This window comes from Cephus cinctus, unplaced genomic scaffold (genome assembly GCF_000341935.2).
Source record: "Cephus cinctus unplaced genomic scaffold, Ccin1 Ccin1_scaffold1111, whole genome shotgun sequence".
Lineage (NCBI taxonomy): Eukaryota > Metazoa > Arthropoda > Insecta > Hymenoptera > Cephidae > Cephus > Cephus cinctus.
In genome coordinates this window covers 24,913-48,948 of record NW_014333620.1, presented here as the reverse complement: position 1 = coordinate 48,948, position 24,036 = coordinate 24,913, and the positions used below count along the sequence as shown (strand labels likewise).

Below are 24,036 nucleotides of genomic sequence, written 5' to 3'. Positions count from 1 at the left end.
CCGGTTACTCCGAAATGCAGCAAACGTTTTCATAAACCACCAACATTCTGCCAATTTCATTGGTTATCCTAGGTGGTTAACCGTGTTGCCAACCAACAGGAGACTGCATCAAGTATTCATATTAAAATTTCAATTAATTCCTAAAATACAAATTAAACAAGTATATAAATTATTCAATGTATAAAGCAATGATACCAGACGAATTTGATCACATAAGACACACCCCACGCTATCAAATGGATTAATGGAACCGAATATTAATCAAAAATCAATTAAGTTTCTATGGCGTTAGTCTTGAATATAATTTACGGTAGTTCATTTAGCACGGAATTTCTGTGGCGATGAATTATATACATTTTTTAGGTTATACACTGGCTGTTTGAGGAAAAGCATCCTCTAGGCTATGTATTTCATTCCTCCAAATACACCGCCTGCTTGCGGTCCATTCTGTCTTGGTTGTGAGATTTGCTGCGAGCTCGTTCTCTGTAATTATGAAGATAATGATTATTCGGTATTGGTATTATTAAAATGCGTAACTTATTTAAATGGTAAACAAAGAATCCTATCGTTTTTATCTCGCACTTTTATAGAAGATAATAAAAGCTCTGGAAGATGTACGACAGCGTACTGAATATCTTCGCAAGAAATTATTATCGGTTGAAAAACATAGCAGATTAGCTACCATGGACAAGCCCAGAGATCAAAGAGCAAAGAGCTTTTTGGAAAATCTTACCTGCAGTGAATCCGTGGAATGTAATGTTAAATATTATTAAGATTTTATTACTGGGAATATGCATATATTTATTTAGTATTCTTTTACATTTTATCTAGCTATCGATGCTTCCGGTACACGATATCCGCTGGAATCAGATAAACACCTTTTTAGTGATCGTCACAGAGACAGGAAGTATTTGTCAAAGTCTGAACTCTCTCGTGGAATAGCTCGAAATTCTGTTGATACTATAGAGGCTTGTTTTGCAATGATAGAAGAGATCAGATCTGTTCGTTGTGAATTAATGAATGCCATAAAGCCTTGTAAATGTCAAAACGTTACGGATGTTAAAGATTCTGTGGATGCTAACTGTACGTCCATTTCCGTTGCACCTGATCAAATTAGACCAGAAGTTCCGATTAGGAAAAAGAAACAAGGAAAAAGAAATGAGGAGCGAGAAGCTACGTTAAATTGCACGACTAACTCGAGAAGTGCTGTAGAAAACACTCCAGGATTTCCAAAAACTTGTAATAATTGTACAAGGAATGAAACGGGAACTGAAAACTGTTTCAGAGCCCAGGGTAGAAAATGTAAAAATCGATGTGCATGCGGAAAGCCCTGTCGCACCTGCTGTACTTGCAAATTTTTGGGAAACGTGTGCACTTGCAAAAAGAAGAGTTTTACTTTCCTAAGGTACTTTTGCACCTGCAGAATCAGTATTAAATAAGTATTAAATGCATTGATGAGAAACCTTTTAGAGTGCCTTCTAGCTGTTATACTCCAAAATCCTGCTCAGCACGAAGAATTTACCATCCTCGTGATTTTAATGCATGCGCTTCAATGCCTACTCGTGGAAGCTGTCGGAGCTGCACAATGCGCAGATGCAGCAAACCCACAATAATCAGACAAACTTGGTGCTGCTGGCCATGCATATGAGTATCTATGATTTTATGTTTAAAAAAGAACAAAAAAACAATATAATGTATTTTTGAGTAATATCTGTCTGCAGCAGATGGCACCCAGAAGAAGTCAATATCTCATGGAAGAGTTTGATGTATTTTTTCATGATAACATGGTACAAATAAGATGGAAAAGGAAGTAACTAAAGTTATAGCAATACTCTCTCGTGGTATAAAACAACGACTGATAACACACCAAGGTATGGGTCAAAAGAATTTACATAATCTTGGATCGGTAATTACTATTCCATACATACGCATGAGAAATTAGGCATTCCTTGTTTTCGGTTATTATTAAAAATATTCATCTAAATGTGTCTCTGTACAAGATATGATATCAGTAATGGTTCAAGAAACGGAAATATGCGTTCAGACTAGATTAGGAACGTATTTATTATATATATAATCAGGATGCGTGTATGCACGTCGACCAAGTGTTCTGGACAAATACAAAGGTCAGCGAGGTAACCCGAGATTATCTCGAAAACGTTGCTATAAAAGACTCGTCGCGAAGCAGATCGGTACGTACACCTCAACCCGGTCGTCGTCGTCTTCATTGTCGTCGTCGTCGTCATAGTTGTCAGAGCTGTCGCTGTGAGTTTAAATTTGCGTTAGAAGATGTTGAGGTACCTGGTGGTACTAGCGGCGGCTAGCTGCTGTCTGGTCGTGGCTTCGTCGAATTTTCCTACCAAGACAGCCGACAAGGATTTCCTTCTGAAGCAGCAAAAGGTTTACCAGCTGCTGTACCATGTCCACCAGCCGGATATAATTCTACCTGAACTCTACAAGGAAGGCATGGCATGGAATATCGAAGACAATTACAACCTCTACGACGACGTGGTAATTAAAGACTTTCAATAATATTTTTAATGTCATCCCGAGGTTCCTATAACTGACCAACGTCGATTGTCTTTTATGATCTTTCAGAAATGCGTCCAAGAGTTCATGGAGAGATACCGGTATGGTATGCTTCCACGTGGACAAGTCGATTCCATCTACTACCAGAACATCCTAGAGGAGACCAAGTGCCTCTTCTTCGTCTTCTATCACGCAAAGAACTTCGACACCTTCTACAAGACTGCCGCCTGGGCCCGTGTTCATATCAACGAGGGAGTCTTCACCTACGCCTTCTACTTGGCTGTGATCCACAGACCTGACACCGCATACATCCAACTTCCAGCACCCTACGAGATGAATCCTTATTATTTCTTTAATAATGAGATCATGGAGAAGGCACACCATGCTAAATTCTTTGGCAACCTTGGTAAAGTTTTCTACAGTACATACTTCCTGCTATTGTCTTTTTTCGCATTAACATATTGTTAATTTCATCATTTTCTTGCCATGCAGAACATCAAGGTCCCAGTGGTCAAGATACCTACATCATCCTAGCAAATTACAGCGCGTGGTACCTGGCTCGTGAGGATGACTACGAGAGACGCCTCAATTACTTTACCGAGGATATTGGACTGAATTCTTACTACTTCTACTTCAGACAAAATTACCCAACTTGGCTTAAGAGCGAAGACTTCTCCTGGGATCGCAATTTCCGTGGTGAAGAGTATCTTTATGGACACAAACAGATTCTCACTCGATACTATCTTGAGCGTCTTTCTAACGATCTTGGCACTATTGAGGACTTTGATTGGAGTCAAGAATTCCCTATTGGTTACTATCCATCGTTGACCTATAACAATGGTCTTCAATTCCCAATTCGTCCTAAGTGGACCAATATTCCCTCTTATAAGTACAAATACTTAAAGGTACGTTTTTTAAGTTCCAAAGTGAATTCTTACTGATACCAGGAACATGAGCACGTTCACTTCTTTGTAAACTGATAATGATTTTAGTTGTCTTTTGTCCATTTTATTTAGGAAGTACAAGACGTGGAACACCGTATCACCTCAGCTATTGATTCTGGCTTCATAATTGACGCCGACGGCAAACTTATCAAGATCACCACACCAGAAGGTCTCAACATCCTAGGTAACATCATCGAAGGAAATTGGGATTCCCCTAATCCCAACTTCTACAGAAGCATCGATGTTCTTATGAGAAAGATCTTCGGCTACAACCTGGAGCCTGCGAGCAAGTATCAAATATATCCTAGCGCGCTGGAACATTATTCTACCAGCTTGAGGGACCCAGCTTTCTACCGCATTTACAAGAGGATCGTTTCTTACTATCTGAGGTAAAATTTATACTGGTATCAAGAGACAAAGAAGAAAAGTAACGAGTAAAGAGAATTTGCTTATCGTTGTTCTTGCTTCAGATACAAGAATCAACTAACACCCTATGTACAATCTGAGGTCGTCTTCCCTGAACTGAAGATCAACTCAGCATCTGTTGACAAGTTGATCACGTACTTCGAATACTTTGATGCCCTCTTGAGCAATGGTATCCTCGTCGACAGTGCTCAGGAGGCTGAGTCCTATAACGTCAAGGCTAGACAATACCGTCTCAACCACAAACCCTTCTCCTTCCACCTGGACATCAACAGCGAGAAGCCAATGAAGGCAGTGGTCCGTATTTTCCTAGGACCCAAGTACAATGTCCTTGGCAATGTCCTGGATCTATCTGAAAACTACTACAACTTCTATGAAATAGATCAGTTCAACGTTAACCGTTAGTACCATCTTCTAGAAATGCCACAGCACCTAGTGAATCACAGTTTCAAATACTCGTGTACATTTTCTTTCAGTGGTTGCTGGAACGAACAAGGTCGTGCGTAAGAGTTCAGATGCCTTCTTCACTGCACCGGATACTACGTCCAGCGACTACTTCTACAAGAACATTCTCAAGGGTATCGACGGCTCCGGGAGTGTCGTTTACGAGGAACGTCTATTTGGTTTCCCAGAGAGACTTCTTCTGCCTAAGGGTAAAACCGGGGGTATGCCCTTCCAGCTGTTCTTCCACGTCAGCCCTGTAAACGAGGAGTACACATATTCATCAAGAATCTGGGGAACGATCCCAGTTGATCGTAGGCCTTTCGGCTACCCACTGGACAGACCCGTCCACGCCTTCCAATTCCACGGACCCAATATGCTCTTTAAGGATATCCTAATCGTACACAAAGAAGAGAGTGATTTCAATGTAACTATCTAATCACTGGTCAATCAATCTTGATAACATATTCTCTAAACTGCTCACTCAATCCACTTCCTATGCTGACTCACCTATAGTTATTTACTTACTTTCTTACTTACTTATCCTAGTTACTCGCATATGCGGTTACGTTGTCGCTATGTCCCGGTAGCATGAATAAATTTTTATTATTTTAACATTGGTTACAATTCTTTATTACCAATCTTCCCACTCTATCACCAATCCTTATGTTCATCCGATACAAACTCATCGAGTATTCGGTCATCCTCAACTACCATGTCGTTTTGCCTTATGTGCGCTCGAACACCAACCTAACTGTACTCTACGCGACGCGTATAACAGTACCTCCACGTTATGCTAAATATCTACGCCCACCTTATTAGCGTTCCTGGCAAACGGCATCCTTATCCCATACTGGGACTGTTTTCTAACTAAGTATTATGATACTCCTTGAATTCTATAAAGAGACTAGTTGGAACTCCGTATAAAGTTTTTATCCAGTTTTTCTCTACCTAGTACAACCATAAAGCGATCAGGATGCAACTGCTCTTACAGAATGTAAGAGACGTTCTTATCGGTCAAGGTCGTATGCGTTTTTCCAGAATGGTCTCCCAAGGAAGGAGATATAGGAAGGGGCAAGAATGTGGAACGTTAACCTGGCCGAGTGAGGAAGCCAGAGTGAAGAACCGGGTGAAGGTAGGAGTTGCTCACGGAAGCGTTATTCGTTGCTTCAAGAACGTTAGTTTCAGTTAGTTTCCACGAGACCGTCGTACTACCAGGACACACAAGACTATCTCTTAATCATCAAGCATCCTGACCTACTAGCACCATGGAATTTCGTACCTTTATTGTAAGACAGTCATATAATCTCTTACAATTGCATCGCTCTAATGGAATTTTAATTAATCATTAGTAATTCCTTGCACATCCGTTTTTCTATATTCTACGACTTTCCACCTGCACCAACCAACCAGATTCTTTTATCTTAACTTGTAAAACAGCTTCTATCTGGTACATTGCTAACTATCCTAACGGCTTTATCTATGTATATATTGTTAATGTACTCATTATTATTAAACTGGAACCAAGGTACATCTTTGTTCAATGTGCTTATTCTTTCCTTTAATGCTAACGCTTAGTATACGACATCTTGATCCTTGTTAGGATTATCAGTAAGATATCCGTTACTGTAGACCTGGGTCAGGCTATCGCATATTAATAGAGCAAGTGGACCAGGTACCGTTAACGCAGAAGCTAACTTAACGGGTACATTGCTCAGCTGATGGGCAGGTGTGCTGTATCGACTTTATATGAGGCTGTATATGTCTGACTCGACTAACCGATCCAGTTCGTTAGCTTATGCTCTTCGTTTAGGTATACCTTACACGAAGATGACCAGCAGCATTTTTTTCCTTATTGCATCTTCTATGGAACAGACTGTAGTTATCTATACGTATTCCATGATCTAGGAGTCCCTACAGTAATAAATGTAACATGAGAAAAGCTATAGTAAGTCAATGAACGATAATAGGAAAATATTATCTACCTCTGTGTAGATGATGCTTTTGTGCGCGTGCACCCTTGCGGAGGAACTGCGTACCAAGGATGGTAATTCTCAGGGTGATAACGAGGAAGTCGAACCTCCTGAAGGATATTATGCCTTTGTAGAATCACCTAATGCCGAACCTCCAAAAGTTCGACCACCGCCGTACATTGACAGCGATAAAGAATGCTATGGTATGGACTTATTGGTCTTATGTATTTTTCTACGAAGTAGGTACATTGAATTTGAGAGTGAATTGGTCTTTTAGATACTGGAAAGCAGGGACAAGGATTCGTGTCTGTTCATAATATTTGTGGAGACTTAAACAAAGGATATATCCCACGTAATCCAATGAAGCAAAATATTGACAGGCAGTCTTATCCATTGTGAGTGATTATTCTTGGATTATATTACATTAAAGAGGTTGTTATTAATTACGAGTGAAAAATGTGTCACACTGTATCGATACGATTGAACAGAAAGTTCGTCGTTTGGTTTTTAAAAACATATTTTTGCAGGTTTATCTAGCGAAAATAGAATAATTAACTTCAACTCTGTCGATAACGAGACAATTTATTTTTTAACTCGACTTAAATTCTCTAATGAGCTTGACCTCTGATAACATTCAGATTAAATATTCCAACAGCTTCTGGAAATCTCCATTGTTTCTTATAAAAAATGAAGATTCTAGTGTTTAATCTTATTGTATTTCAATGCTTTACAGTGAATTATTGAGAAATCACACGTTGAAATTCCTGAGCAAGGCTCTACCCATACTGAAGGCTGATGATTCCTTGCCAAAAGTCGCCAAAGTCCAACCGTTTTCACAAAATTCGTAAGTCTTTTGTGACTACGCTGAGCTATGAACTGCGATTATTAATCAAATATTTGTTTGCTTATTAGCGTGGATACGGACGAGAAACGAAGTAGAAGTAAAAGAGAAACTTCGTCTCCAGAGAATAGTGTAACGGATGCGATTCGCAGTCCACGAAAATTCTGCGAAAATGGTGGTGGAGTGTAAGTGGCTATATATTTGTTGTATTTTTAAAATTCTAATTTTAATTTATATTCATGTATACAGAATGTGTATGCTGTATAAAGCTATTCAGGGCGAACCCTTAGCCAGTTCGCCAGCGGAACGTCGTGACGATCCCCCAACTTTGGAATATCGACAACGTACGCCATCCTCTGGTTCAACCATCCAACAATCATCACCAGGTCATCCTCCAGTACAACAGTATCCAGCAACAGTTCCAGAAAAGTCTGAATATTCTGGACCACCGACTCCCTGTCCAGCTAAAGTTGAATACGCTACTCCTGTTTTTGCTAAAAACTATCAGGGCGTCTGGCGATACGTTGTGCAGATACCCTATGAGGGATACTTTACCCAAACTATTGAAGTCACTAGATGCATGTAAGTAAAGCTTAATGAGAGTCATTGTGAAACTGTGTCATCAGAATAGTTTTAATATGACTTATCAATTTATACAGGCAGTCCAGGTGCCACTACCTGGATGGTGGCTGCCTCTCGTCTCCCAGATGGACAAGTTTGTTGGTAGCTGAAATATTCTACCCGGACACCTTCCTGGAGGAGAATCAAAACGGAAAACTTCCCAGTGCAGCTAGAGAACCCATAGCCGGGTCACCGCCACCCGTACACGATTTCCAAAATTACCAGCAATATCTGCAAAAGCGTGCAGGCGAGAGTGAAGGCCGTAGCAGTCCTGGGTCGCAACAACATTGCGATGGCATGGACGAAATGGGATGTTTCCAGGTAAAAAAAAATTAATATTTCTCATACAAAGTCGGCTACAGCTGAATGTGGCTATGTATGATTACGTAGTAGAAAGTGTATTAACAACATTGATATTGCCAGGTACGACTTTATTACGACTGGTTCCTGGTACCAGGAAGTTGCAAATGCTGGCGACCGGATTACTTCAATCGTTACGTACGTCGCAGTTCCTCCAGTTCCAGTTCCGAATTTTAAATCTTACATAGATTGACTCGAGGATACTAAACAACAAGTATAGAAAGTCGCTAAACTAGCATGTGTCATTGTTCTGGTCGTACATTATTAGACGTACAAGTAACAGTACCGTGAAACACGTTATGAATATGATAGACGATTCGCGCTTATCGAATGAAAAGGCGTTAAAATTTTAAGAGAAGATAAAAATTGTATTTAGCAAGACCAAAAAAAACTTGCGAATAGCAATACAGTATGCAAAATAGTATTGACTAAGTCCATCAAGCTCGGTAAATTCACAACGTAAAAGATTCCTCCTATTGAGAATTCGAAGAGTTCATTGAAATGTTGCTTGGAGGATTTAACACAGTTAGAAATTCCGGGATTTGACTTGAATGGCTGTGTTAAAGAAAAAGAAACCGGTTCGATGTGTACTTTTCTTTCGTATTATACCTGATAGATAGAATATGATATTATAAGTAATATAAGAAGTAGAATAGGATAGAATAAGACCAATGAAAAGAATAAACATCCGTATTTATAATATAATTGTGTATGAATAAATTTTCTTTTATTTTCGCAATGATAGAAGTTCTATAAATATCCGGGTTGTGCCGGAAACGCATTTACGCTCTATTATACAATCAGTAGACGCATATAAAAGGACCAATCTGGTGCATGTCACCAATACATCCTTTTACTTTCTGACAGATAAAAAATCTAATAATCGCCCATCTCGTTTCCCTTGTCTGACTTTATTACCGAATCCTCCATATACAATTCAACAATCACTTACGTTTTCAAACAATCAACTGCTCATGGAAACGTCATCGTCATCTTCATCGTCATTATCCCCATTCTCGATGTTCTCATTCTCGCTGTTGTTATCCAACCTTTCATTTTCTACCACGTCCCTTCCTTCATTCGCTTCCTCTTCCTCGTCCAGCTCAGAAATTTCTTCCCAATTTTCATCAGACTCGCTGCCCATCTCTACTTCGTCCACGTCGGTATCTTCGTCCGAAGAATCTATTAATGATAACGAAGAATTCATTGAGTAACATGGTGGCGCCACATACTATAGTCGTGAATACCTCTAGAGGTCAGTGCGTTTGTATAAGATTTAACACTGCATTACCTGGCTCTTGATAAACTAGAAGACTGTCTTCTGTGACATTTTTATCCTGTTTTTCATTAGCACGTGCTATTTGACCTGTTATCAATGAAACTCTGCCTTTGAGTCTGGATAGTTCTGTGAGGAGTGTTATTTTAGCATCCACTACACCCAAAATGGGACTTAGGGATTCACCAATTTCTGGATGCGATAGAAGTTGTGCTGCATGTGTGGCTACCAAAGCCTTCAGCCACATGACTGCTATTTTAGTCCTGAAAATAAATTACTTTTGTATAGAAGAGTCAATAGTTACAAAACTGAAATAACAAGATAAACATTCTTACGGGTATGTTTTGCCTTGAAGCATGGTAGTCAATTCGTGTAAGAGAGGTGTAATCTCTTGCACAGGTAACTTGACTATTGTGCTTTTGATCAGGTTCTCTTTCTTGATCATGAGTACGCTCTTTAGGATCTTATCGTCTTTGCTGTGCAAGCCTTGCATTAACAATTGCACCATGTTTTTCTCTTTCTTGCCTAATGTATTACCAGATGTGATTGTGTCTTCATTTAAACTTAGATTTTCTAATCGGGTCTTCATAGGTAATTGAGAGCCTGAGGCAGTTGAACGATTCCTTTTCATTGGTTTGGTGGTCGTTCCTTGAATAAAGATACTATTAGTATGAAAGGAGAAAAAAGAAAAATAATCATTGTCGAAGGATCAAATTAATATACCTGGAAGAAGATATTCTACGTTCCCTTCAGTCTCTGGCACTTTAACTTTTGTAATGGCCCCTTCCCTCCTTTCACGCGATTTTCGCACATCTGACCTTACCAAGCATTGTACTTTATCGGAGAAATCTGGTGTGAGTTTCTCGAACGTCAAATTCAAATAAGAACCATAGGCCAGAAGGAGTTTTGCATCTTCCGTCAACTGCCCTAATAAGACTGGAACTTGCTGTACTAAGTCCTTTTGGCTTGCGTCTGAAGCTATTAGTATACTGATTGATGGTTTTATTGGTTTGGAACAATGACCATTTGGTTGATATTTATACAGATGAGTATGGCCAGAGCGTGTTATGGCTAGTACCATTATTTGACAATTGTCAACTACACGGACTGAAACGCAAACAGCTTCATCCTGCATAGTTAATGTTGCAACTGCATGTTTCTCTTTTTTTTCCTGTAAACACATTACCATATAAAAGAATTGCTTGTGCATAAACAGAATAGATTCTCTATCAATTAATCTTATTAAATGATTATATAATTCATAGAATACGGATAGGACATACTTCATTAAGTGACCACACATTTAAATATCCCTCGCCAGTTGCTGCACTGATAGCGTATTGACTGTTGTCTATTCTTATGGAATTTAGAGACACAACTTGTGTGGCGTGTCCTGTAAAACTAGTGATCATCTGTTTAGTCGACAGATTCCACCATTTGATGATTTTGTCTGCAGAAATGAGGGACTTCCCATCAGGTAAGACAGAAAGAGCTGTGATTTTGCCTTTGCCTGATTTCCATTTGCACTTTATGCAATTCTCTTTCATGTTCCACTCCACTAATTTCTGATCATGACCCGCTGTAAACAAGCCACTAGTTTCTGACCATGTGAGAGCTGTTACAGCTCCGGAATGGTCATATTGTAACTGTTTACTAACAGAACCTGCTGCAACATCGTACAACGTAACATTGCCATTCAAAGAACCCATTGCTACAATTTCCTTATCCTCTGGATCTTCTGATATAGACCTTTTCTTGCGCTTTTTCTGGAAATATACCATTACAAAATTATATTATTATACAAAACGATAGCACTGGTATTCAAGCAGTATGAACTAAGAACAACTTGGCTCATCAAATGTCACAGAACAATAAACAATATTAATAGAAAATATTAGTAAAAATTGAGGGAACACATGGCTTACTGAGGTTGGTCGACGGCACGTTGTAATCCATCCCAAAACACTGCATGGTGAAGCAAGATGTAAATTCGGTACGTATTCTTGTTTGAGTCGACTTGTCGCTGTTTCCCAAATCTTGAGTTTCCCATCATTTCCACAATACGCAAGATATTGTCCATCGCGAGAAAATGCAGAGCATCCTATATTCGCCATTTTAACTGTTGTCTGTTTACCACGCGGTTGCCGCCACCGCTTCAAATCCCGGATTAAAAGTTATACAAAAATACAGAGAACACTCACACGTTCCATCTCTCCTCACATTTGTAGCGTGCAATTCCTGCTTGCCCGCCTTTTAAACTTTGTCTTATATATTAATTATTCAAATTCGGCAAATCACAAACTTAACCTCACACGAATGCGCCTTCAGTAACTTTAACCACGAGGTTGAATAAGCGCCGATTCTATAGAAATTTGTAGGTTATAACGGGATACTGAATAATACCTTTTATTACGGACTGTTAAACTAGATGGCACTAGTAAAAAGATTGGGATGACATCTATGAGAATTTTATTGGACTTTTCACATCTTCCTACTGACTAAAATTTCAAAAGAAAACCAACGCATAACGACCGATGAAAGGAAGAAGATGAAGATTCCATAAAAGAAAGAAATATTAAGTTCGTAGAAACAAAAGGAAGAGAATGAAGAAAAGCTAATAATAAAAACTACGAGTAGTATATGTATGTATTTTTTATGTTACAAGATTACAGTAGTTTGGCACTCAGATCGATATCGATCGTCGGATGTAAAAAAAGCCTAACCGTTCGCTCGTAGCATATTCATTAATGAAAAATAGGTGATTCGAGTAGAAAAAACGCAAAATAAATGTCAATTAATGCATATGCTATCAATTACGAAACAGTCTTCTACGTTAAACAGTTTATACGGTATTATTATATCGCTAGTTCAATCGTAACCTTCCATTTAGAATGAGTAGAGTGCACAAAGTAGAGAAAAATCTCTTCCGTGGATTTCAAACCCGAAGGGTAAAAGTCCACCCTCGATTATTATCTAATCATTCCTGTGAAATCTTGAAGGGATTTTAAAGGGTAGATGTTTTAAAAAAATACAGGTCCTTGAATATCATGAAAATTCTTAGACACCTTGAATCATCGAGGTCAGTAACGGTAAAAAAAATGAAAAACCCAACATTAAATTTCTCACAAATAACGCTCACACGTTTTCCATCAACGTTCATTAAACTGTCACAATTTTTTTTTGTCATAATATCATCTTACTTGAAACATTCAACAACAATATTTCTTCGTATCCTTTCCCATAATAATCGACGACAATCGTCGATTATGCATTTTTTACTTTTCTCGTTAAACACGTTCAGCTACTTTTTATTGACCGAACCACCGTCTTGTTTCTCATAAGACTAGATGAGAATATTTCTGGTATCGCCAACGATTCATTTATATTTCGAATATAAAATCAAACGGCAAATTTAATTGACCAAAGGGCACTTGCACGTTTCGCCCTCAACAAAGTTTTATTTTTCATTTAAACCAAATGAACACGTCACACTCGATAGTAAACGAATGAATCATCCTTTTCATCCAGTAAAATGGCTGAACTGCCATGTATTTTCATACATTTAGGTCTTCTTTTTTTAATTAACCTATCATACAATCATATCTAAATCTCAGCCCATAAATATTCACCTACATTGACCGTCTCTCGTCATTGGGATTCGCGTCTCCTTAATATATTTCCTCAGTCTTGCTCAAACAATTGTATATCTGCATTTGGCACAAATGTTATCAAATCGAAAACAAAAGATATTGATAATGTTCGGTACCACAGATAACGCACATAAAACACATGCACGCACATATAACGTATCCGAAGGAGATTAAAGTTCACATTATTCCGTTTTTATTAGGAATAATAAAAGTCACGTTAGTCCATGATCGAAAGTCTTTTGAGATTAGTGCGCCTAAGCACCGGAACCAGAACACTTCTACTGTTCACAAAGAGAGTAATGGCATTGTTAGAATCTAGGACGTGTGATCCTTGGTCCAGTGCTGGCTCTCTGCTAGACCCAATACTGATTTCTTCGAAGAAGAGGATTAGCAGGACGCTGTGTTCCTGTTGCAGAAGGAGTAGGTAGATCCGACGTGTCGAAACTGCTCCACTCGTCAGGATCAGCCACGCCATAAGGATACCTAGCAGAGACGTCAACCTCAGAGCCGGTGATACTCTCCAGAGGACTCAAAGGTATGACCTTGCACTGAGGTAAAGTCGAGGGTAATTGTACAGTAGGTAAGACTGGCAAGGGTGTACTGGCTGTTAGACTATTGTGATGTTGATGTTCACTAGGATATCTTTTAAGATGAGGAGTCGTGGGCATGAGATGATCCGGTGGTCGCGGAAGTGGCATCACGCCTAGGGCGGGTGTAGCTGCGACGTCGGGTTTGTCCTCCTCGGCGTGTTTGTAGCGGTTGTGACGATAACGGATAGTAACAATGACGACAACGCCCAGTAAGAAGACACCAAGGAGCATACCCAGGATGAGGAGATAATCGTTGCTCATGTTAGGAGCTATCGCCATCTCACCTTCGTGACCAACGGGATCCATGGGACCAGCCAAGGTATTGTTGAAATCGTCTAAATCGAGTTTTATTCTATAGGTAAACTCGCCTGCTGCTGGTTGGAATGCAGAGCCCACTAGAAGGAAGGAAAAGCTGTCTGCGATTCCCTCGACCTCTATTGTTGGAAGTTTACGGGATACAAGATATATTACTCCGGAGGCAACTTCCTGGTGGGAGAAGCGACTGACCTCACGCTCTCTGGAACCCTTTCGTTCGCCAGAGCTCCGTATGATCCGTTTGATTTTGCCAAACTTTGGTTTCCTAGTTATCTGATAAGTAGGGTTACTGCTTGATAATTGGGCAAGGGGTGTAGCGTCCAGGTACTGGAGAGTCAGTTTGTTTCGTTCACCAGTTAGGATGATCATAGGCTTCATGATCATCAGGGGTACCACCTTGATCTCTACATGGATATTTCTTAAGTGGAAGCCACTAACCTGCGCAGAGAGTTCGAGACTGTCGTTGGCTACGCTCATATTTGTCTGCATGAACACTACACTCTTTGAGAGAAGGTCGCTTTGTCTAAAGGATGCAGCTTCCACGTCTCTGACGTAGAGGACTCCATACTGTGGCATTCGGCTAACCTCGTACAAGACCAGTTCCTGTCTTGCGTTAGTGTCTAGATTAATATTCTCTTCGGAGATGAGGGCGATGTTCGTGCCCTGTTGAAGGTGTACAGGACGCACGACGGTCACGTTTAGCCGAATAGGCAGGACGTGGACATTGAAGACAGTGTAAACGGGATTGAAGCGGCCATCCGAGACTCGAAAGTAGAAAGATGCTGCTTGAAGTGGACCAAGATGCTCGTAGATCAATCGGTTCGAATCAACGTCCTGCTGTACGAACTTATTCACCTGTTTGACCTCTGTGGAATTACCACCAGAGGAGAGGAGTAACAATCGGCCATAGGTTGGACCGGATATGACGTCATAAACAAGCTCACTAGCATCCGTATCTGGATCAGTAGTCAGCAAGTTCTCCCGCGTTATGGTCTGATTTTGATTTTGTACGACTGTGATGTACGGTGCGTTCGTTATCAGCTTGAACGGTTCATCGTTTACTGGACTCACAATCACTAGGACACTTATATTGCATAGAAGAATATGTCCAGGTGTCAGGTACACGGAGAAGAGAATCTTATCCTCGAGGGTGTCCGAATGATCATGGTAATACGTGATTTTACCAGACTCCATTTGTTCTTGAGTAAAAGTGGTCACGTTCAAGTCAGGTTGAAGCATCACATGACCATATTTTGGCTGTCCATTTAATCTAACAAGTATTGCAGGCTTCTCGATGCCGGCTCTAGTTTCTAGGTACTTGCCAATCTCAGAAATGTTCATGAAGACTTGAGCTGAACCACCTTCCTCGACGCGCACCGTCTTCGAGGTAACATATCTATCTAATCCACCACTGGATACTGATATACCAATTTCAAATCTCTGGAAAAGTTATGAAATTCATAGAGGAAATTCTACTGGCATACCTGAATTTTGGAATCAAGTGTACTTACCCGTCTGACCAGGGTGTCGGCAAAGTGAGTTTCTACGTCGAAAACGAACGAGTCATTAGCTGACAAGTCCATGAACTGTTTTGTATGTTCATAAACAACTTTACTCTCGTTTAGGTCCTTCTGCGTGAACCTGGCAACCTCCAACCAGATGCCCTCGCTGTTCTCCATCATAATCTTTCCCAAACGTGGAGATTCTCTAACCACGAAATTTATCTGTCTGGATTCATCCGAACAATTTGCCAGCAAGTGATCAAGGGAGATTGGCTTCCTGGTTAACGGGAAGACGTCGAGTGGCTTATTCTTGAGAATGGAAAGGTGAACTGCTTGACTTGACACTCGGACCTTGTGTTCCTCAGTTTCGTGAGCCCCGTCTGTTAACCTGAATGAAAAATCAGCGTCCGTCCCATCTGCAAACCCGGAAATAATTATTGCATTTTTTTTCAAACAGAAATCAACAAACCAACGTTCACTTGATACTCACTCGTATGCGTGAACGTGACGTTCGAGTTGCGAATGTCTTCCTGAGTGAAGTTTGTGATCATCATGGATGAGGAGCCTAGAGAGAAGAATCCATTTCTCACAGAAGTTAATTCGAAGACGATGTCCTCGGGCTGGGTGTCATTGTCAGCGGCTGATAGGTTATCTGGAGTAAGTATCACTGAGCCACCTTGCCAAACGTTCAAGTCTGATTTGTTCAGGAGAACAGGCAGTTCGTCATTCACAGGTAGAATATTCACCCAAACGTGGTAGGGCTCACTAACTTTGTCCCCGGCGATGGCGAGCATTTTGAATGAATCCTCTGGTGCCTCGTCACTTGAATGCCTGTAGAGGATCACGCCAGCGTTGAGGTGCTTGTTGGAGAACTTTTTCACAGAAGCGTTCTTCGTTGAATCGAATATCTGTCCATGCTTGGGTTTCTCCGTTATCCGGAAGTCCGTGACCTTACCCTCGTAGAAGCTTGTCACTACTCTAAAATCATTCTCGCGCATGATTATGCTCTTGCCCTCTACCACAGTGAGGTTAGCTGCCTGAAGGTAAAGCTTGTCAGGAACGATAACGAAGGAAACTTGGAGATTGCGTAGCCAACTGATTCCGTTAGTCGCATCGAGGACAAAGTGATCCTGACTCTGGTTCAGAACGGATTGGACATAGTAAACACGTCCCTCGTTGATGAGGCTTTGATCAAACGTCTTCACCAGAGTGGCCAGTTCTTCTTCGTTGTGATCCTCAGGATTTTGGATCTCCAGATATCCAAACTCAGGAGATTCTTTGACGAAAAAGGTTATGTGTCCTGCTGGAATATCAGGGTGGAAGATCTCCAGGTGCTTTCTTGTAACCAGAACACTTGTTGCTTCCTCCACGAGGATCGTTTGGTTATGCCGAACCTCCAGAGGATCCCAGTAACTCTCAGGGTAGACGATGATCGGTAAGACACTCTGGACTTCGGCTAGATTTTTGACAGATAGGCGAAAATGTATTGAGTCTTTTGTTAATGATCCTCCTAAATGTTTGTAGGTCAGGTCGCCGTGAAGGAGGTCTGTACTATCGAAAGATCCAGTCTCCTTGCCCTTGTTCAAGAGGACTCCATGCTTTGGCTTTTCCGTAATCACAAAGCGGATATCCTTATCCAAGACGTGGACATTCGTTTCAAGAGGAAAATCTTCACGAGTAAGGATGACACTACCGTTGAACTGAACCACCGAGTCTCTTCCAGTATCATTCTTGGGTAAAAGCCGCACATACGGTGGACTAGCTCTTATTTCCAATTGAGCGGAAGTATAAAAATGACCGTCGCTCACTCCAAAGCCAAAGTGACCTCTGTCTGATCCATGGTGCTTGAAGAGGATGATCTCGTCGTCGAGATCCTGCTGTGTAAATTCATATAATTCCTGGTTTGGTTCATTGAAACGGAATAAGGCCCCATTCGTAATTTCCTTGCGAGTGAACACCAGGTCGCGTGGTCTCGTCTCCAGGTCCTTGTCGACGTACTTGAGGTACCGCGAAGTTAGCGGTTTCGAGCTGTTACTGACCACCTCGAAGACGACGTCGACTGATCTCGTAGGTGCATTATCATTCTTGGGAATGATGACAAATTCAAAACGTCCAACGTACATGAAGTCCGCTGATTCGGAGTACGACAAGAAACTCAATTTATCCTCAATCGTCTCGGAGTCATCGTGAACGTAGTAAACTTCTTCCGCGGAAAGTTCCTCGGTTGTGAAGTAAGTCGCGTTTTTCCTCAGGAGTCTAGAATTCGAGTCATCCACGACGGTAATCCAACCATGAGCAGGTTGCACGGTCACGTTGTAGATGAGCCGGTCGATACCTGGTTCCATATTGCGAATTTTTAATTTCGGCTTTCTCAGAATTACTCGTCCACCCTCCTCCACTTCTTGGAGTACAACGTTTTGGATATTGTCGACGCTCTTGGCACCGCCGACGCCCTCGGGGATGCGGTGCTGTATCCTCAGTGATGAAGATATCTCAGTGCACTGTGGTGCTGAGACTCTGAAGAGAAATTCATCCTCGATATCCGAATAGGCTCTTTTGTAAAGCTTATAGCTCACTCTGCCACTATCAACGTCATCTTGACTAAAGGATTCTCCTTGTAAAAGTTCACGTTTATCAACAGTAAGGATACCATAATTGGCGACTCTTTCTAAGCGAAACAAAATCCTTCCCGCTGAGGTAATCAGAGGGTTCGTTTCATATTTCAAATTCTCACTTGATACCATAACCTCCTTCACCCCGGAGAACTTGATCGGTGATCTCTTACTCTCTTTAAGTTCCAGGTCGATGAAGGTAATCCTAAAGTCGAAAGTTTGCTGGGTCCGGATATCCCGGACACTTGCCTGAAACTTAAACTCATCATGCTCAGGTCGACCGGAACTATGGAGATAACGAACTGCACCCATTTCCACATCTCTACTGGTAAAGTGGTTCACTGGGTTCCAGGAACCGGATGATCCACCACCTGAACCGTCTTTTAGTTTCTGAAGAGTGCCAAACTGTGGTAAGCTGACGACGTCATACCGAATTTCTATACTTGAGTCATCAGAATTTGTAGCGAATGACAGATTAGCTGGTGTTAACAGCGAATATGAACGATGCACAACCACTAACCCTGTATTATGAACTAATTTCAGTTGTAATGGATACGCAGAGATACGCAAATATGCTGGCTGACTGCTCTCAATACCGTCGCTCACTTGTAAACCCAGCATGGCATTCGCTTTTCCTAAACAATAGAATGCAACTCATTATCCTATTGTGATTTTGAAAGTTCACTCAACTTCAAGAAGTTAATTACCATTTCCACGATGCACATAAGCTATTAGGCCTTCTGATAACTCAGCCTGAGTAAAACTGTCAATGGGATTTGAAGGATGCGTCAATTTTTCTACGAGGCCAGCATCGCTATCACTCCTAAGAACCGTATAGATAAGAGATTCCGATGGTGTGTCTGCGTCCAGCGCCCATACAAGTTCTTTACTCAATCGTTTCCTGCTTCCCTAAAAACAGATTAAAGAGAGTCTGTCAATTGGAGGATTCTATTGAAAATTTATGAGAAGTACTTTGACCCTAGTATACATGAGATATTTTCGGAAAACATCATTTTAAAGCAGCCACTGGGCTTCGGGCGCCTCTGTCATGTACATTATGATTAAACGCAAGGTCCATCCTGATAGTATAAAAATGATGATCAGTAAATAATTACTTGAGCAAGTCGAAGGACTTTAGCAGTTGGTATTTCCAACAATGGTGGATCATTGACTGGTGTAACATTAACGTGAAGTGGAAACTGCAATCGTCCTTGAAGATATCCTGGCAGAGTGTAACCAGCGCCAGCAGTCAATGTTACCTCAAGGATCATGCTGTCCTCCGTGCTCTCGCTGCCGTCGTGCATATATTGAATCTGAAATGTCCCAAGGGATGAGTGTGTTGATACGTAAGAGAGAAGAAGAGAGAGAGAATAACAGAAAATGAAGGAAAAGATATTATTAGAAGAAACAATGAAAAAAGGCAGAAACCAGAGAAGCAACGGCGTCTTGGAAGTTCGTATGGTGGCGTCACAAATAGTCATGCAAAAACATTAATGAGCAGCGGTGCCAATTATAAATAGAATCCGTAAGATCGCGGTACCCCGACGCATCCAAAGTTAGTCTTTATGGCGTCGAGCTATTTATAGTCTAGCGTCTCCATGACGAACCGGGAGAGCACGTGAGTCTCGCAGCCAGGATGCTACTGCGCCAGATTGTACGCTGACTCCTTTGAGTAGTAGAAAAACTCACTTTGTCCTGATTTATGTCACGCAGACTGAAGGCGTGATCGGTGCGAGTATTTAAAAGATCCAGAGCCAGTGTACCATGAACTGGTGGTGTGATTATATTGAACACAACACCATCTTCCTCGACGCCATATTTAGCAATGTCTAGGACCATTGCAATATTTTGACTCGTCACTGGCACGTGTTCCCCTTCAAAGACTGACAGTGGACTCAGGGCGAGTATCTCCAGGTTAACTGGTAAATTGGTGTTTGAGTAAACCTGTAAGAAAACTTTATAATTATACATCCTTAACTCCATCGTCCATGTTTCTGTTTAATAGGTGGACTACCTTGTAGTCGTCAGCGAAGTCAGGCTTGATACAGAGTGCATGCTTGCAGGTGCACTTGAAGGAGTTAACGCCAAGTTGTGAGCAAACCGCATCCGGGATGCAGGGTGTCATCTCTAAGCAAGGAAATGACCATACACAACCGACAACGATACCCTGACTGACTTTGACATCAGGAAGTCCAATCGCCCTCTCGTGAAGGATCATATTTCTCAAGCAGCCTTTGTAGCTCAAGTCACCAGATCGGATACCCTTACCTAGGGCTCGTGCTCTTTTGTTCAATTCAATTCCACCTATATACAGCGTCTCCGCCAGGTCTAGGTATCGGTTCCCACCCGATGGTAGGGATATACTCTTATCCTGACCATCTACCCCAACGGTTATCATACTGGGATTAAAGTCCACGATGACTCTGTGCCATTTTCCATCAGCCACCAGCATCCCGTGCATCAGCTCACTAGGACCGTTACCCTTGTTCATTAGCACTCGGATTCTACCCTCTAACAACTCAATTCCCAGGTAGTCTGCGTAGGATGATTGACCTGTGTTGTAGAGTAGGAGTCCACTCTCGGCAGCAGTTCTTAGTTCAAACTCCCACCTGGGATAGAGAAATTTAGTTTACCAGCTGAGCAGGCTCTGTTTATTATTTTAACAATCCCAAGCTATTTTCTCCTACCTGGAGCCAGAACGTGCAATTGGTCTAGGTATGGCGACAAAAGCCCCATCTTCCACAAAACTTATTTCACTAGCTCGTGTAGCGTCGAATTCTGGAGAACAACCCCATGTAACTGCTGTTGCTTCCGATTGGCTCTTACGTGATCTTGCATACTCGATTATCCTAGCGCCGTTGTAGACAATGTCTGCCATACATCCTCTGAGGTCCTCTATATGACCTGAGTATCATCGGGGATGAAACTTATGAATTTTGTTTAAAAGTCATTTTAAAATTGTCAGAATTATGCATTTCTCAGTAACATTGCATTTATTTATGCATTCGACATCAGCACTTTTATAAATTGAATACTTTGTGAAAACTGTATCGACTTCATCTTCAAGCAATGGAAAACCAGCTATTCACTTTTGCATAATTCGCGTCTTGAAGAGGAACGAAATTGAATATGATCGGCGCAAACAGCACGGCTCTCGAAATTCAATTTACATATTCATAGCAATTCGTTTGTCTCCCGGGGGACAGCCAGTGTTGGCGACGACGAGTCTTAATTCCTGGGCAACGTTGAAACTCCCGTGGGTAGATCTGCCGGTCCGGTAGATTCGTAACAATGTAAACTTTAAGAAAAGTAGTTGGAAGGGAAGGACAAGAGATGAAAAAAAAGAAATAAAAATAAAAGAAAATAAAGAGAAACGACGGAATAACTCTCGGGCTATAATATACGCAGACTCTTCCTATCTGCAGAGTATTTCCTTACTTTTATCATCCGCTTGGATCATCTCTTGCAATTTTCAAAATATTCACTCAGTTCCCAGAATAATAATCTAAAGTTTTTTGCTGACTTTATATCTAAAACAAATTGCGTTGGATTTACTCCAGCTACGTGAATAACTCTTGGCATTTATTTTGCAGTAAATACAAATTGAAATACTTGAAGAAACGATGAAACAGTCAGATGGAAAATGGATAATGAAAAAGTGTCAACAATGTCGACCAACCTGGTGATATGTTTGGACGGGGCAGACATCGAAAGACAAGAGTGAGATCGTGAGTCAGTAGAAAAGGATGAGGGAGCTTACCTAGAAATAGCTCGCTGAAGTCACCGTGTCCACCGATGAAGACACCATAGTGAATATTCAGCTCAAAAAATCGTCCCGGTAGCATAGACCTGGTGACGTGTATAACGTCAATTTGCAAACTGATATTGGCTTCCCTTCTAGTGATATTGACCTCGTGCCAATTTAGATCATTAAAAGTCAATCCCCGGGCACTTGATATCTCACTTTCACCTGCACCTAAATTTATGTGAACCTATGGATGCAAAAGGTCATGACGATAAGGATCATTCAATTTACTAAATAGACCAGGGGATTCCTATCCCCTGTATATAACAGCATGATAAAGTCTCCTATCCGTTGAACCAGTATCAGTTCAAATAATTCGAAGATATGGAAACTAGAATCATAATATAAACGGACCTTCAATCTACCAGCTTCTAGTTTAATCAAGCAGTAATCCGTTTTTCCAGCAGCGAGAAGCAACATGGCGTCTGACAATTGTGTACGAAAACGAAAGCTTATGTCAGTAGCACCCTTGGCTTCCTGAGTGGGTAAATAGATGTAGCTCTCCCCATAAAAGGAAACTATAAAGAAGAGAATCAATAATATCCATTTGATATGGACCAGCTATTCCTTATCAGTAGAATACATAGGTATATATCTGTATATATATACATATATATATATACAATATAGAAATGTAGCTAGATAAGAATTCTTCAAGATACAGTAACCACTGAACCCATACATCCCACAGTAGGTAGATACCTTTTTCATCAGACTGGCAGCGACCCAAGAAGATGGCCACTGCCGTTAAAAACATTAGCAAGCCCATTTCGTTGGGAAGCATCGTGACAGCCTCATCCACCTCCGGCCTCCCCTATTTTCTTCTTTTCTCTTCCTTCGCCCGTCGCTACCTCCACCTCCTCCACCTTTACCTCCTCGACCTCCAGCCCTTCTACCTCTTCTTTATCCTTCGCCACTTTCACTTGCTTCTCCTTCTTCCTCGGATCGTTGTCGTGCGTCCTTTTGATTCTTCCTTCTCTTTGATTTCTTTTCCTTTTTTTTTCTTTTTACAGAAATGGCAGCGCTGTTCCGTCACGACGACCAGCCCTTAAGCGGTTATCGATCCCACGTGTCATGGACCAGTATGCCTATTTACATGGGGTTTCGTCTACGGATTTACTATTTTACATTATCAAATCTCACCCTATGCTTTTTTCAAAGGTTGCCTATTGTACCTTGTTAAAGGTAGTACGTTATGTATTTACCGGTGACAGTTTGATTGCTTGAAGGCAATGTCACTGAGATAACCAGGACCTTATCATTGTATCAGTACAATTGTTAGAGAACTTCATACCCAGATGTATTAGTGCTCTTTTATCTTTCTCTGTCTTTAATTATTGTTATAAGAAATTGTATGCTTTTTGTCTAGGCCTGAACGAGCTTCTGTTAGTGCCGTTAATGTTCGTGTTTTTATGAAGCTTTTACCGCACGTGGCCAGTAGCGTTTAACAGCGGAACCGCTTTCATAGGTATCCTGCAATATTATTAAATATATTACTGACAGGAAGTCCAAAGTCCTTAAAATGATCAAGGATATGACCAGGTATGACCCAACTTTTATTATGAAATATTTGTTTCTACAAAAATGTGCTTTTATGAAACAATTCTTGATAATTCTTTAAACCTTTTATAAACAAATCTGAGAATATATATACATATATCGGATAATTATAGGCTCTTTATAAAAATATGTCAAATATTACCTGTCCTCGTGGTTTGCATCCTCCATCCGGTACTCCATATTGCACTAATAACCAATAACAAATAGTCTCTATATATTTCACAGACCAATAACTGATTCAGAAACGTTGAAAATTTGCATAAGGAAATAAAATTCAACCCTGACCTCTGACTCGAACTTTAGTCCACGTTAAGCCTGGTTCACTAGCAATAGGTCAAAATTTGTCACTGAATTTGTAAGGTACGAAAATCAAAGTAATATCAATTTCAAAAGAATCTCAGTGAACGAATCTCACAAGGCACTGGCCCAATGACTCACAATGTCACAAGATCTTCAACGTGCTCCGATTGCTCACAATTTTCGAAAATACTCATACAACCATGGGCTGAGTAATCGAGGTCGGATTGGAGTACGTAATAATCAACAAATTTGCCAATGGAACGAGAGAGACGCCTATATGGTAAATGCAGAAGT

At 40.9% G+C, this 24,036-nt stretch overlaps 5 protein-coding genes and 1 long non-coding RNA gene across 10 annotated transcripts; 4 read left to right on the top strand and 2 right to left on the bottom strand.

Annotated features, from left to right (window-relative positions):
* The first annotated feature begins 134 nt into the window (after window positions 1-134).
* Window positions 135-2,050, top strand: LOC107272167. Of its 4 annotated transcripts, none has more exons than XM_025089455.1 (5): window positions 135-287; window positions 364-511; window positions 591-753; window positions 832-1,405; window positions 1,471-1,666. In XM_025089455.1, exons 2-5 carry the CDS (start codon window positions 404-406, stop codon window positions 1,646-1,648), a joined length of 1,023 nt encoding a protein of 340 aa, XP_024945223.1. In that variant the 5' UTR covers window positions 135-287; window positions 364-403; the 3' UTR covers window positions 1,649-1,666. The 4 variants fall into 4 exon arrangements, with proteins under 4 accessions (XP_024945223.1, XP_024945222.1, XP_024945221.1 ...); XM_025089454.1 differs by lacking the exon at window positions 135-287 and adding an exon at window positions 1,725-2,050 and having other exon boundaries at window positions 381-511; window positions 1,471-1,648; XM_025089453.1 differs by lacking the exon at window positions 135-287 and adding an exon at window positions 1,722-2,050 and having other exon boundaries at window positions 381-511; window positions 1,471-1,648.
* Window positions 2,051-2,187: 137 nt separating this feature from the next.
* Window positions 2,188-4,952, top strand: LOC107272162 (arylphorin subunit alpha). Its single transcript, XM_015749025.1, has 6 exons — window positions 2,188-2,511; window positions 2,599-2,935; window positions 3,022-3,434; window positions 3,546-3,862; window positions 3,944-4,296; window positions 4,373-4,952. The coding sequence occupies exons 1-6, from the start codon at window positions 2,290-2,292 to the stop codon at window positions 4,774-4,776; spliced, it is 2,046 nt and encodes a 681-aa protein (XP_015604511.1). The 5' UTR covers window positions 2,188-2,289; the 3' UTR covers window positions 4,777-4,952.
* A 144-nt stretch (window positions 4,953-5,096) lies between these two features.
* LOC107272166 lies at window positions 5,097-8,511 on the top strand. The gene is made up of 8 exons (XM_015749040.2): window positions 5,097-5,626; window positions 6,333-6,513; window positions 6,588-6,705; window positions 7,044-7,154; window positions 7,223-7,336; window positions 7,401-7,733; window positions 7,811-8,093; window positions 8,196-8,511. Exons 1-8 carry the CDS (start codon window positions 5,606-5,608, stop codon window positions 8,307-8,309), a joined length of 1,275 nt encoding a protein of 424 aa, XP_015604526.1. The 5' UTR covers window positions 5,097-5,605; the 3' UTR covers window positions 8,310-8,511.
* A 314-nt stretch (window positions 8,512-8,825) lies between these two features.
* Window positions 8,826-11,760, bottom strand: LOC107272164 (WD repeat-containing protein 43). Its single transcript, XM_015749036.2, has 6 exons — window positions 11,334-11,760; window positions 10,692-11,174; window positions 10,132-10,579; window positions 9,744-10,056; window positions 9,424-9,671; window positions 8,826-9,314 (listed from the first exon to the last, which is right to left on the bottom strand). The coding sequence occupies exons 1-6, from the start codon at window positions 11,520-11,522 to the stop codon at window positions 9,097-9,099; spliced, it is 1,899 nt and encodes a 632-aa protein (XP_015604522.1). The 5' UTR covers window positions 11,523-11,760; the 3' UTR covers window positions 8,826-9,096.
* Window positions 11,761-12,026: 266 nt separating this feature from the next.
* Window positions 12,027-23,224, bottom strand: LOC107272161 (chondroitin sulfate proteoglycan 4). Of its 2 annotated transcripts, XM_025089444.1 has the most exons (12): window positions 23,088-23,224; window positions 22,585-22,990; window positions 22,237-22,400; window positions 21,838-22,069; window positions 20,765-20,981; window positions 20,092-20,686; window positions 19,767-20,021; window positions 19,193-19,390; window positions 18,785-18,986; window positions 15,956-18,712; window positions 15,475-15,881; window positions 13,412-15,403 (listed from the first exon to the last, which is right to left on the bottom strand). In XM_025089444.1, exons 2-12 carry the CDS (start codon window positions 22,664-22,666, stop codon window positions 13,412-13,414), a joined length of 7,101 nt encoding a protein of 2,366 aa, XP_024945212.1. In that variant the 5' UTR covers window positions 22,667-22,990; window positions 23,088-23,224. The 2 variants fall into 2 exon arrangements, with proteins under 2 accessions (XP_015604510.1, XP_024945212.1); XM_015749024.2 differs by lacking the exon at window positions 23,088-23,224 and having other exon boundaries at window positions 12,027-15,403; window positions 22,585-23,083.
* On the top strand, window positions 20,286-22,415 carry LOC112495009. The gene is made up of 3 exons (XR_003061126.1): window positions 20,286-20,409; window positions 21,671-21,805; window positions 22,287-22,415. It is a non-coding gene; the product is annotated as an uncharacterized LOC112495009 (long non-coding RNA).
* Window positions 23,225-24,036: the final 812 nt, after the last annotated feature.